Below are 13,186 nucleotides of genomic sequence, written 5' to 3'. Positions count from 1 at the left end.
CTTGTAGACTTTTGTGTATTCTTTTTTTGCAATTTAAGTCCAATAGTCTAAATGAATTTAAGTTGTTGCAATCAATCATAAGGTTTTCCTTTTTAAGATTTTACTTTTTTAGCAAAAGTATTTTTCCTTTAAAACACTCTTATCTTAAATAAAAATGTATTATTAGCCACTTTATAGGTTATCATTTATATTGTCCGTGTTATACTTTATTTCTTAATATAGACAAATGAACTATATATTATCTCGAGCTATGACATTTACACCTGCAAAATTAGGGTTAGTTTTAATGACCCTACTCTTTCGTTAATTAATATTTCTGGTTTGTCTAATTGTCCCTTTGTTGACCTAAACTTCAGAAGAAAATATTGACATTTTTGACATTTGGGTTTAAGCTGGTCAAATGGAGTTGGTTTTGTTTGGGTATTTTTATACTGTTTGATACTAAATTCTTGATTTTGCAAGACTTCCCAAAAAATTATCTTTGTCTTGTTAGAATCTGAAAATGCAATAGCACGTAGCGCTTATAGTATGTCCTTGTGGTTTTCTAACAAACCGGGTTGTTTTTACAGCTCAGATAAACGGGGTCTATTACAAGTAGTGATGTACCGAATCGGCTAAATTTCGATTCGGCGGTTTTGCCGAATCAACAGAATCATTTATGACGTCACGCGAAGTCGTACGCTACGCGTTTGACGTGAAAAAATGTTTATCTACCATGCAACCAGTGCAAAATAGTTGTTTTTCGTCCTCATTTCAGTTCTATGGGGTTTAAAATTGCCTTAAGCATGATTGGCAACCTGCCAATAAATTACTAATTTTTTTGACCACCGTGGGAAAAACGATAATGTGTTTAAAAAAATGACGCGATTTTCGTTATGTTTGGGCTTTTGAAAGATTGCGTGGATCTTAATAAGCAGAAAAGACACGTTTAACGCTTTAATTTTGTGTTCGTAAAAGATTCGGTTTCGGCCGAATCGCAACAAATTATTCGGCCGAAACCGAATCTTTGCAAAAGTGACCGATTCGGCAAACCGAATATTCGGTACATCTCTAATTACAAGACAATACAAATCTGCTTATGTCAAATACAAATCTGCTTATGTTTGCAAAAACTATTACCCATGTATAATTAGGAGGCAGCAATGATTTTGTTTAAATTGGTGTCATATCTCATGCCCAATTTATCTTGATTCACGGCACAGGACGTGTTAATTAACCTGCTTTATGCTTGCAAAGTGCATTTGTGAACAATACAACATGCCGCACTTAATTATATTTGCCTCCTTTATGCTTTCACCTATTCTCTGCTTATGAAGTACATTTACATTAACAATAGGCTTGCAACAGCTAAAGCTAATCACTTAATTTATCTCCTTGCGTTCATCCATCAACACCCATTGTTAGTTTGCATTGAAACCCTATTGTTCGTGTTTAATTAATGAGTTCTTTATTATTGTTCTGACAAATTTGAAAGCGAAAAAACCTTTGTTGGTTGCTAATGAGGTTATTCTTGGAGATAGTAGTAAGTATAATCGACTTTTGTGTGTCGTTTTTTTTATGAATATAATTACTTGGTAAAACAGCAGGACTGGATTAGCCATTCAAGCACACATAAAAAACACAGAATAAAGAGAAGTACGCACCACAGTAACTTTTTGAAGTCAAATTTTTATCGGTTGACTAGTAAATATTTAAATTGAGTCGTTTATTCCAGTCAAATGCGGCAAAATGTGTTATGGATTACATTTGTATGATTCCAATGGCTAAACAAGCGGTGAACGAACGGTTTAAATGTTCAATATAAAGCTAAGTCCACTCACAAGCATACTTGACCTCGTTTTAAGATGATCATTCATATTATGTAGAAGTAGAGTTTATGCCTCTTCAGTTGATTAAAAAATCCGCTTTCACAATCGAAAAAAAAAATCTCTAAGACATTTGGTGCACCAGCTACCGTTGGCTCGATTCATGAATAAGTTACAACTACCTTAAAACTTTTTAGTAGCGAATGTTATTTGTTACACATGATTCAGGCACTGCTGTTGTTATACAAGTCCTTTTAACAGGTCCTATCTAGTACATCTTGTGCTTTGTGTTTTAACAAAAAAGTCGTTTGAAAACAACATTTTCTAACGAATAATCTATGTTTGTGCTTTAGATCTAGTATTGTTTGTGACGTAATAACTGCCCCATTGTTTATTCAAAGCTTTTCACCCTGATTAGTTTCTGTTAGGCATTTTTGTACAAAACTCTACAATTTTTGCACCTCGCAAGTTTTATCCAACTCTTAGTAAGTGTATAATTTCGGACTCTGTAATAGTGCAAACTTGTTTAAAAACATTGGAAAGCACACACCGCAGTTTGGACAAACCCAATTTATTTGCAAATCATAAAAAACTCCTGATTACAAAGCAGTAGAAAACAGTACAAATAAAAAGATTGAAGACAAGACAAAAAGACGTATTTTGAAACATCCCTGGGCATAACTTTCACGTAGAATAGCTTTGCTGCACATACAGTGTACAACTTGAGGTTATTGTTTAAACGTTATTTTTTTATCAAATTCCGGCCAGAAACCTACAAAAATCATACTGAATTCGCCAAAGCCAAGGCACGACATGGCAGCTTGTCCTAGTTAAAACCGCTATGTGGTGCCGTTGAGCTATACACTTGCACTTAAGCGCATTATCGGTATATTTGCTACAGGCGAAGTTTAAACTGACAATAGCCAACATTGTAGCCTATATCATCATTTTCAATTTGTTATAAAATAAGGTAGAAATGTGGTTTAAAAAAGATGAGCGTAGCATTAATGTGTTCAGATAACTGAAAATTTAAACTGAGTTTTAATCACAGTAAGGGAAGACATAAAAAAGTGGTACAAACAACAGCGGCATAGAATTCATCTAACACTACAAAGACAAGAGATATTGTCAGCTTGCTAAATCGACAAGTGGCTGTTCTTTGAAGGTGTGGTTGGATAATAATAGCAGATTGGGCAGCACTTTAAAAATATTCAGCTGGGAAAAGAAATGGCTTCGGCTGTAAGATGCAGTTTGGTGCAAAACCATACATGTACACAAGATTTTAAGAAGGGGCGCTTTTTAATTCTGCGTCGTTGGTTTAAGCTTTTTCTGTTCATGTTGACCTTATAGGTAATTTGTGCAATTCATTTAAGGAATTGATTTACATTTAAACTGCAATATAAAAATGCGTGATTTTTTTCACTTTCAATTGTTTTACATATAAAAAGTCCTATTTCAAAGAATCTGTTTTTGTAACAGTGTAGTCCTAATTCAAATAAACTAACTTTGCAATAGCTTAACTCAATAGGAATAGCAACCTTTTGGTATGAGTGCAGCTTTCAATAAACCGTGTTAATATGTTTTTGAACGTCTTTGCCAAGGAAAAGCATCGCAAAATTTGTAATCTATTTTGTCCTCAAGAGAGTCGATAAATTGTTAGAGTGATTTATGATGAACAAAAAAGTTTAACAACCCTGACTTGGACCAAAGGCTAATTACCGACAACTTAAACTAATGACATGAACAGCAATATAATCGCCATTAAACAAGTTTTTCACTCATAGCTAAAACGTGCACACTTGGTGCGTTGTACAGACTACACAAACAAAATATACTGTTTCCGTAAAGTCCGTTCCCGTGAAAGCTTTAAAGATCATGAAGGGATTGTTTGTATTTCATAATGGATCGTTGACGAGAGAATCTTTCTCTCACTGTGATGGTGAACTTCGGTGGAACCAGAAACATTCCGGACCTACGAAATATTAAAATATTATTTATTTAGTAAATGCACTTAGATTCTAGAAGTTATGCCATGATATTTTGGGAATCCTTGTACTTGCAAGTCCCTTTAGTTAACTCATAAACGCTGAACAGTTTTCTAGAGGCTGTGATTTGTTTTTTGACTACCGGTATTATTCATTTAAATAACCGCACTTTTTCTACTGTGTAAGAATAAATCATCGTTAGTGCTTAAAATCGTGGTGGAACCTACTTTTCACAATCTTCGGGCAGTTGGCCGTTCACAGTCGGAGGTTTCAAGTGAAAACGTTGCAAAATTGTGACAACGTACAGGAACATCTGCATTTTGGCGATCGGCTCCCCAAAGCAGTGCCTCACCCCTGAGAGAAAAAAATGTGTAAATTGCAAAATAGTTAATAGCACGTTCTTCGTACAGTGGTCCGGATATAGATACTTTGGGCAGGTAGTACCTCTACCTATAGCGTACATCACTTTTAAAGCACAGTAAACCATCCCGGACACGTTCAGACCAAAGAAATATCCGGATTGGGCGAAGATCCGGATAAACCGATGTCGATTAGTCTTACCACATTACGAATCATTTCTAACTCGAGTTTTGTCTGAATTAGGCGAAGATCCGGATTAACCGATGTCGATTAGTCTTACCACATTACGAATCATTTCTAACTCGAGTTTTGTCTGAATTAGGCGAAGATCCGGATTAACCAGACCGGATTAACCGAGGTTTACGAGGTTTACATTCATAAACCCAAAAATTTATTTTCTCATAGTACTTATTAAAATTTTTACAGTTTGGCGTAAAAAATTTTACTTTTGCGGATTTTTAAAAGAATTGGTCAAATTATGATGAAAAACACCGTTTCCAACTGAGTTTTTAGACCAACGACAAAAAATGCAATCATAATACAGGCTGGCGTATTGGCGTACTTACCGACTGAAAACGGGGTTACATTTGGAGAGGCCTTAAATGTTCCGTTCACCAAAAATCTTTCTGGTTTGAAGACATTTGGTTGTTCCCACAAGTTAGGGTCGTGGTGAATTGCCCAGAGGTTGGTGATCACCTGTGTGTTCTGTAAAAGTATAAAAAAATTAAACCTGCGGGTCACGTAAAAGTACATAACCTTATGCAGGAAGTTAAACAGTTGTTCCAGTTGGATTTTAGTTGTAAAAAGGGCATGACAGGCAATAAAGTTGTTGGTACATGGTCAATGTGATTTTCAGCATAAATTTACGTGCATGTAGAGGTCATAAACAAAACAATTGACCTGATACGTTTTGGTTTGGTTTTCAACGATACGAAAACGGTTAAAAAGTACCACCTACGGCTGAATTAAACAAATGAATCTATCTTGGGTCGTATTGCAAAACAATGTCATCTATAGTCACTAGATTCTATTTGAATAAGAAACCAATAATTTTCACAAGGCAGCTTTACTATTATCATAATAAACCCCTACCCCTAACTTATTACTATAGCTTTTGGGTTTCCTACCGTACAGGATAAACTAAACTTCAAGGACAGTCCCACGTGTGCACAAATACACAAAAGCTTCGTAAAACAAGAAGTGACTTTTAAAAGATTTAGAAAATAACGAGTCCAATTTACTGTGACACATTTCAATTGTTTTGCCGCCCTGCCAAATATCTTCGCCAAACAACAACTTTTTGATTTGTTTCTTACTTGTGGGATGAAATAGCCGTTGAGTTTGGTGTCAATTATGGATCTATGGGGGAGGGATTGAGGGCCGGGTGTTCTGTATCTCACCACTTCATGAAAGAAAGCCTATAAGAGACAAAACATGTTGAATAAAACTACACACAACAATGAACACATCTTTACGACAGTTCAATTATGTTTGATACGGCATCCTCTGTTTATGTATCTTTCAACAACCTTAGATTTTCAACAACGGTTTCTGAGTTATATTTTACAACGACTGTAGTTATTATGTGTTAAGCCAAGGTGTCTCACCTAACGCTTCGTTTATTTGTCCCGAAAAAAACTCCCGTAGTGGGTTCGAATCTCACAGCAGGCTAGATTTTTCTAGTCTGTGCCTTGCCTTATGGGAATGCTTGGGAGACTTGCTTAATTCGGTATAACACCATCAATGGTTTTGGCGTTCTAAGATTTATAAATGAGTGTGCCGTGGTCGCTGATCTGCATGAACGCTTCAGGGCTGATCCCAGTATTAATGTTTACTTGTATTGTTTACTCACCCTGGTATAATGCATTTCCTCATAAGCCCTCCATTTAGCTTGTCCATCTGGCCCAATGATTTGATCAATTTCCTTCTGGATCTGAGTATAAAATATAAAAATTGCTAGTTGGTAAAACTAAAGATCGAACCCAACTTAGAACTCTGAAATACCGATTAGGCGTGATTTGGGTTTGACCGTAACTGACTATTTTGCTGTTTTGCCGCGAAAATGGCTTCTTAAAGTACGGTGTATGTCAAAAAATCAACCCATAAAATAGCAGGTTTTTTCGGTGATAACTGTTTATTACATCAGCATTTCCTAAAACAATTTCCTAAATCATAGGCCAAACGGAAGTAACCGGTTTACGCGAAATTCTCCTGGAATAAATATTCTGATTTTGGAAAGTTTTCTGGCATTTTTAGTCCGTGTTAAACATAATTGTTAGCTATTATAGTACGGCGTGCATATTGAAGGCGTTATACTGAATTAGCCAGACACCAAGCACTCACCACCATGTGGCAGGGCGTAGGTTAGTCCCGGAAAGACTCCTGTTGTGGGTTCGAATCCCACCGCAGGCCAGATTCTAGTTTACGCTTTGCCATGTGGGGACTGCTTGGTGACTGGCTGATTCGGTATGGTACCTTCAAAAGGTCTGGCGCACTGTGATTTCTATATGAGTGTGCTGTGATCGCTGGTCTGCAACGACGCTTCAGGGCTGATCCTAGATATTCATCTATGCCTTAACTGTTAGCTATTACTGTTTAAAATTCGCCCAATTAGTTACTGGTGTTTGAAATTGTCAGTTACACACTTGGTCTTACCCTCTTTTGACATGCTGGTCTGTTGACTAGAAAGATGAAAACCCAACTTAGTGTTGAAACTGTTGTGTCGGTTCCAGCGAAAAACAGGTCCCTTGCATAACCCAGCAATTCAGTGTCTGCAAAAATAACGCTTATATGTGATAATATGACAAAAAAGTCCTTTATGTATCTGGCAGCAAGTGATAATTTAGTTTAGTGGTATCAAACCTATATAAACAAATTCCTTCTTTAACAATTTAATAGTATATTATCACACATAGTAGATGCTAAACCATACAAAGATCAGTTAAAATTGGGTATTTTATTAACTTTACAGGTTATATTCCTAGAGCTAAAGTGTCTATTTACAAACTACATGTAAAAATTAAATTAAATTCCCCCCTTAAGTTTTAAAATTCCTCCCCGGTTGCGAACCACTGGTTTCAAAAAATGATTAAAGTTAACCAAAACATACAAATGTGAAATTGATGTTGCTTTGAAAAACAATAATCTTGCCTTAACTTTAGTAAGCCTTGTTAAATGCCCATGTGTCACATTATGAACTCTGGCAAAATGTTATTTGACTAAAAAATCACTCATTTTAAATATCTGGCATAGCATTAAGATCTTCTCTAGGTTATAAGTTGGTTCAAATGTTTGCAATTTCGTTTTAACAAAAAGCATGTTGTGTAAAATTGTAATTTTACCATTGAAATTAGTTGTTGGGTTGTCCTTTTGTTTCGTCATCTCCTGAAAGTAGTGATCGACAAAGTCCCGTACGTCGTTGGGGTCATAGTTTAACTTGTGTCTGGCTATGAAAGGTCGCAGAAATTCGTAGACCTGCGTAAAAATCGACAGTTGGTAAAATTGCATCAGTAATGTTAGTGACAAAATCACAGAATCCAAGCTATCAACAAAGAAAATTATAACTTTTAAACAGTTTAATCAAACATGTACGCTGGTTTTGCAAACTTCCGACGCGTTAACTGTAGTTTCTGTATTATTTACTACTTATAATCAGAGGTGAGATTCAAATTTTTTGTCTTCCGGTTCTGTCACAAAAGCCATATTTTTCAGCCGGTTCTGTGCAAAAAGTCCATTGACAGTAACCAGAAATGCTAACAGGTTCGCTGATCTCATACAATTTCGTGAGACAGATCTATAGAACCGGCTGAATCCCACCGTGCACTGTTTATAATAGAGGTAAAAGGCTAACGTAAAGTTATGTTACCTTTTCTCGGGCGCTGTTTAAGTCTCTGGTAATTGCTGCAAAGTTAGGAAGAAATCGTAGATAGGGAGCAAAAATCAGTGTCTGAAAAATATGGGTTAATTCGTTTAGAAACGTCTAAAACACTACCCCTAACAACTGTCAGTGCATTCAATAATATGTTATGCTATCACAGTGGTTCCCAGCCTTAATAGACGAATTCCTCCCTTAACAATTCAAAACATTTTGATTCCTTTCCAATACACTACTACATAGTAGATGCAAAACCACACAAAGATCATTTAAAATTGTTTTTTTGTTTGTTAACTTCACAGGTTATATTCCCAGAGCTTAAGTGTCTATTTCCAACCACATGTAATAATTAAAGTGAATTCCTCCCCTCAAGTTTTAAAATTCCTCCCCGGTTTGGAACCACTATGCTAGTTTGTTCAGTGTGTTCATTAAGCAAAAACCGGCAAAGCTTACCAAAAACACACAAAATAAACCGCCCTTACCATAAATGTATGCGAGTTCTTGGTGAACCAGTCAATAAGAGGACGAGCACCGCCCTGAAATTCTTTCGCGTCATCGAATGGCATCCTCTCACTGAAGCACAGCTGACTGATGATATTCGATGTTGAATGTAACAACAGATTCTAAAACAAACAAACACACCGCTTTATGACGTCAACAATTAGAAAATACAAGCTCTATTTAAAGTCAAAGTAGCAACAATTTACACCAGGTTTTTGGACTTTTGATCGCTGAAATGCGATTCCTTTTTACGTTTACTTCAACATGTACAGTTGAAATGCAAAATAAGGTTTACAGCTTCTGTTCAAAACTTATATTACCACCTTGGGCCATCAAAACATTGAGTAATTTTTAATTTAGATTGAATAAAGTTTTTGAACAATTGGCAGAAACAAATAGACTCCCCGTCAAAAGTATACTTTTCCACTGTTAAAGTATTTTAAAGGCAAGGCAAAGTAATTCTTTTGTATCTTTTGCTAATTCCAGTTCGATTTAATCAAGTGGAATATCATACTGGGTGTGGTCGCTTATACTGTCACGTGATTCATATCAGCCAATCCGTGGTCAGAGATTGTATACGCAACACTATTTAACATTACGCTAGAGATTTTAGCTTATTATATACACTTACGTATATGTCGATAGGTTTGCTTTTGTTTCGTTGTAGAGTGCTGCACATGTACATGGCTTCTTCCTGTAAAGAACAGACATACGTCGCGTTAGCTCAAACCGGTTACAACCGGATTAATCCGGTTTGGGAGCATGAACGGGCGTTGCTTTCGACAAGATCTTTATATTTTCTATGCTAGAATTCCGCTTAAGGTATGCTACATGTGCACAGACTATTTGGTACGCAGAACCTTCGAGACAGAGACGCAGACAGATGCTCATTTATTACCAACGCTAATCAATGCAGTGATGTTTGTGGTGTAAGTGAGCTGATTTTACACGGGTCTGTTGCCAAAACAATAAACCCTTTCTTGGTAAACAATAAACACTTTGTCCCGATCGTGAAATGTTTGTGTTGGTTTTCTAAATTCAATCGAAATGTCAGTAAGCAACCTCTGTGCATCGTTACCAAACGCCACGTGTTTTTACACAGACTACACCGTGAATGGTACAGAGCAGGGGACTTAAATATGCGGCTCTTTAGTGGTTTTTTGTGGCCTGCTAAGCAATTTGAAATCATGTTTCTGTCGGGGTTAATTAAATTGCTCGACCAGCGAGTTAACATAATACGTTGATTCCAAAATCGTAATGGCTAAAAAAATTATTGGAGAATACGATAATGTTTTTTTCTGAAAGGAATTGACTTTTGTGATGTAACATTTTATCACAGTTACGTAGTTGTGTGTCATATATTTCTAAAGCGACTTGGGTAACCGAGCTTACTGTGCGTACCTGTACCCATCCCTCCATGACTTGGCCGCTTGTACCGAGCTTGCGGAACACGGAATGTCCGAATTTCCGGTTTTCCTTCCATTTTGGTCCGTCTGTTCCAGCCACTCCTGGTAAAATAGACGGTAGCTGGTATGTTAATGGTAACTGTTACGTTGAAATGCTTTTGTCTGCGGCTTTGAGATACTGAGAACCGAGACTAAGGTTCCGTTTTTATGACTAAATTTGCTGCGGCGTTGTTATGTGTTTTGTGCAAGGAATGCTTTGTTTGAACAACGCCCGAATCATTAACGACTCTAAACTTAGGTTTTGACAGCGGGCAATATAGCAGCTAAACGTAAAGAATCAATTAGGATAGTTGTCAATCTATTCCATAAAACAGTTTTTATGTTGGTCAAATTTCTGGCTTTTTTTAGCTTTCAGCTTAACATAGCTGGGTTTTTTTAAATCTGGATTTAAACTTGTAAAAGCATATGAGCCAATAAATGATAAGCTGGATTTAAACTATTTTTTAAAAATTCCAATTTTGCGTTTGTGGAATCAAAAGTAAACTGTCACATCAAAACACAAAAACACACAATTCTTTAGTAAAAGGAAAGGCGTCTAATGTGGACTTTTTTGTGCAATTGTATAACTTACCAAGTTTTTCGGTAAACGCTTGAAACATGATTGAGGTGGGTCGACCTGAAAACTCTGTCCCCTGCGTCACCAGAGCTTGGTGCATCGCTTCTGGTGAACTGATGATCACAGTCAATCTGTTGAAAATCTTCACCCCCATGATGGACCCGTATTTGCGAGCCATGTTCTGTGAAACAATGCACAATCGGTTCCAGAGATGTTATCATGCCTGAAATCGGAGCTTAAACACAAAAGTACAACCCACCCTGATACCTGCCCTGTACCCGAAACTTGGTAACAAAAGCGGCAAAAATAATATCTTAACACGTTGACTGCCAACTACGATCTCGTAGTTGCCGATCTAGCCAGGTTTGCCAGATACGAGTATACTCGTAGTAGACTTATTTGATTGTAAAGCGCTTAAAACGAGCTGGCGTCTCGAACTAACGTCGTGGATGAGTTGTGGCAACACCGAGACACCCTATACGGTGTATACATCAGCATGTTGCCTACGAGTTAACGCGTAGCATGGCACACAACATATTTCGACCTGATTTCAGAACGCCACTAAAACATATTTGGCAAATTTGAGCACAACATAGGAATATCCCTCGGCAGTCAACGTGTTCGTTTTGTCGAAACTCATGCCCACAAGCCAAGCCCGAAACCTGCCGAAACGCCCGCCTCACAAGTGTACCATCTTTGCTTTCTGTATTCGTACTTTTTTACATGTGAGAGTTTGACTTGCATTGTGCCAAAATTCTTGCTCATGTAAAGCGAAAAAAAGGTTGCTTGTATTTAAGACCCAAACCCGGCCCGAACACGAATGCACTATAACCCAAAACACACTTTTTAATAAAGCATTAGGCCAGGAAGGTGAAATAAGGTAAAATTGCGACACAAATGTGGGCAAGTGTGAAGTCAGGCACGAATCAAGCCCGTTTTACAGATTCTATTTACAAACACCAAAATCTTAAAATAAATTACTTTATATTGGTTTGTGAAACATAACATGTCGCCTTTAGCCACCACCACGACCTTATTCGATACGATGCATTTAACATATTTTAAGCTCCAAATTTTGTAAAAACTATCCAAATCGAATTCATGATCAAGCAATGTGACAAGTCTAGAAGCTTCCCGGTAAACTCGCTTTAATTGAAATGCGACACCAATTCAAAATTTTCCAACACAGCTCCACTAAATTTACGTCACGTTTCATGCGGACGTGATAGAAATGACGTCACGCATAATGAGATTTAATGCATTTCGCGAAAGTTTAATTATTAACGAATCTTCCATATAAGGCATGTCCGAAAACTTATAAACAGGAAATATCATTTTTACGTGAATTTTTTCACAATTTCTGATTTGCACGGCACAACATCATTTTCGCTTAGTCACCGGTATTTCCCCACTTTACCGTGACGTAATATGACGCTGACTCACGCACCTTGAGCCGACAATAATACGACGCTGACGTTTAAGGCCCCTGAGGTGGGGAGAAAGTAACTTTTAGAGCCGTAGCTACCACGACAATATTGACTGCGCGCAAGCGAACTAAAAACATCGAAGCGTTCAGTTATAAACAGAAGCGAATACGTTCTTTAAATTGCGAAGCTCCATTAAAACTAAAAAAGACGAAACTAATTAGATTTCAGATTTCTATTTCTGGGCTAGTTTCTCTCTTGTGTTTAGGCTTAAAGGGTAAAAACTAAGCTAGAATCGGTTCTATACTTACCTTACATTTGCATTGATTTTACTTTTTTACGCAAATATGCTTGGATGCTAAAATCCATGTAGAGAGCAAAGTACTACTTAGAACAAGCAACGTTGAACGATTTTCATTCAGTAAATTTAACTTTCGCCCTAAGTGGACCTTCAACATAATTTTCGTACTAGGGTCTTAATTAGAACTCTGTGTCCATCATTATACGTTAATACATGAAACAGACTTTTTCAAATTGTTTACAATGTTATCGCGAAGAAAATACTTTTATTAGTAACACTACAATGCAGTGATTCAAATAAAAGATCAACTAGACTTACCATAAGGTCCAGTTCAGAGCGAGCCGTCAACTTGTAGGCTGATCCCAAAATGGGAAGACCCAGGGGCCCAGGTGGGAAGTTTTTGGGGCGGTATAACCACCCGTGGATAATCTTTAAGATAATGGCAAGAAAAAGCAAAGGAATTGCCGCTGACTCGAACATTGTTGATTTTTTACTTTAGATTTAAATAACACAATAAGAAAATATATCTGTAAACACAAAATATTGGTTATTGTTTGTGAAAGTTAGAGTGTTAAACGCAATGTGTTAAATATATGACACCTTTTTCAGTACGCAATTACCACACCTTTCGAAAAATACATGTTTATGATTCACAATTTTAACGTTTTTTAGCCGAAATTGTCAAAAACACGAACAACAACTTAACAATCGATGCCTCGATCTAACCTCGACATACAAATATTTGCTTAAGTGCCCGTTAAACTTTTTACGCGGTGGTCACGCTAACACATGCCAACATTCCTAAAACGTCTGATACCATGTTAGCATACTTGATAGACCCAACTACAAGACATATTGTTACCAAACACGAAATCACTGACTAAATTTCAAGAACTAAAGTTGTGCTCAATAGT

The 13,186-nt window shown here is 36.9% G+C and overlaps 1 protein-coding gene across 1 annotated transcript; it reads right to left on the bottom strand.

The window, feature by feature from the left end:
- Positions 1-2,356: 2,356 nt before the first annotated feature.
- Positions 2,357-12,789, bottom strand: LOC145234117 (cytochrome P450 2J4-like). Its single transcript, XM_080098894.1, has 13 exons — positions 12,591-12,789; positions 10,563-10,728; positions 9,927-10,033; positions 9,157-9,219; positions 8,507-8,647; positions 8,016-8,096; positions 7,492-7,624; positions 6,806-6,921; positions 6,003-6,083; positions 5,467-5,568; positions 4,717-4,855; positions 4,018-4,144; positions 2,357-3,777 (listed from the first exon to the last, which is right to left on the bottom strand). The coding sequence occupies exons 1-13, from the start codon at positions 12,750-12,752 to the stop codon at positions 3,672-3,674; spliced, it is 1,524 nt and encodes a 507-aa protein (XP_079955020.1). The 5' UTR covers positions 12,753-12,789; the 3' UTR covers positions 2,357-3,671.
- Positions 12,790-13,186: the final 397 nt, after the last annotated feature.

This window comes from Phallusia mammillata, chromosome 6 (assembly GCF_965637545.1).
Source record: "Phallusia mammillata chromosome 6, kaPhaMamm4.hap1.1, whole genome shotgun sequence".
Classification (NCBI taxonomy): domain Eukaryota; kingdom Metazoa; phylum Chordata; class Ascidiacea; order Phlebobranchia; family Ascidiidae; genus Phallusia; species Phallusia mammillata.
The sequence above is the reverse complement of the archived record's forward strand: the minus strand, read 5'-3'. Positions and strand labels throughout refer to the sequence as shown.

Excerpts from the sequence above, each read along its gene's own strand:
- LOC145234117 (XM_080098894.1), bottom strand. The coding sequence starts at position 12,752 with ATGTTCGAGTCAGCGGCAATTCCTTTGCTTTTTCTTGCCATTATCTTA. Across the intron at positions 8,648-9,156 it reads GCAAACCTATCGACATATAC|AATCTGTTGTTACATTCAAC; the intron begins GTAAGTGTATAT and ends TGTTTGTTTTAG. Across the intron at positions 4,145-4,716 it reads TGTAACCCCGTTTTCAGTCG|GGGTGAGGCACTGCTTTGGG; the intron begins GTAAGTACGCCA and ends TTTTTCTCTCAG.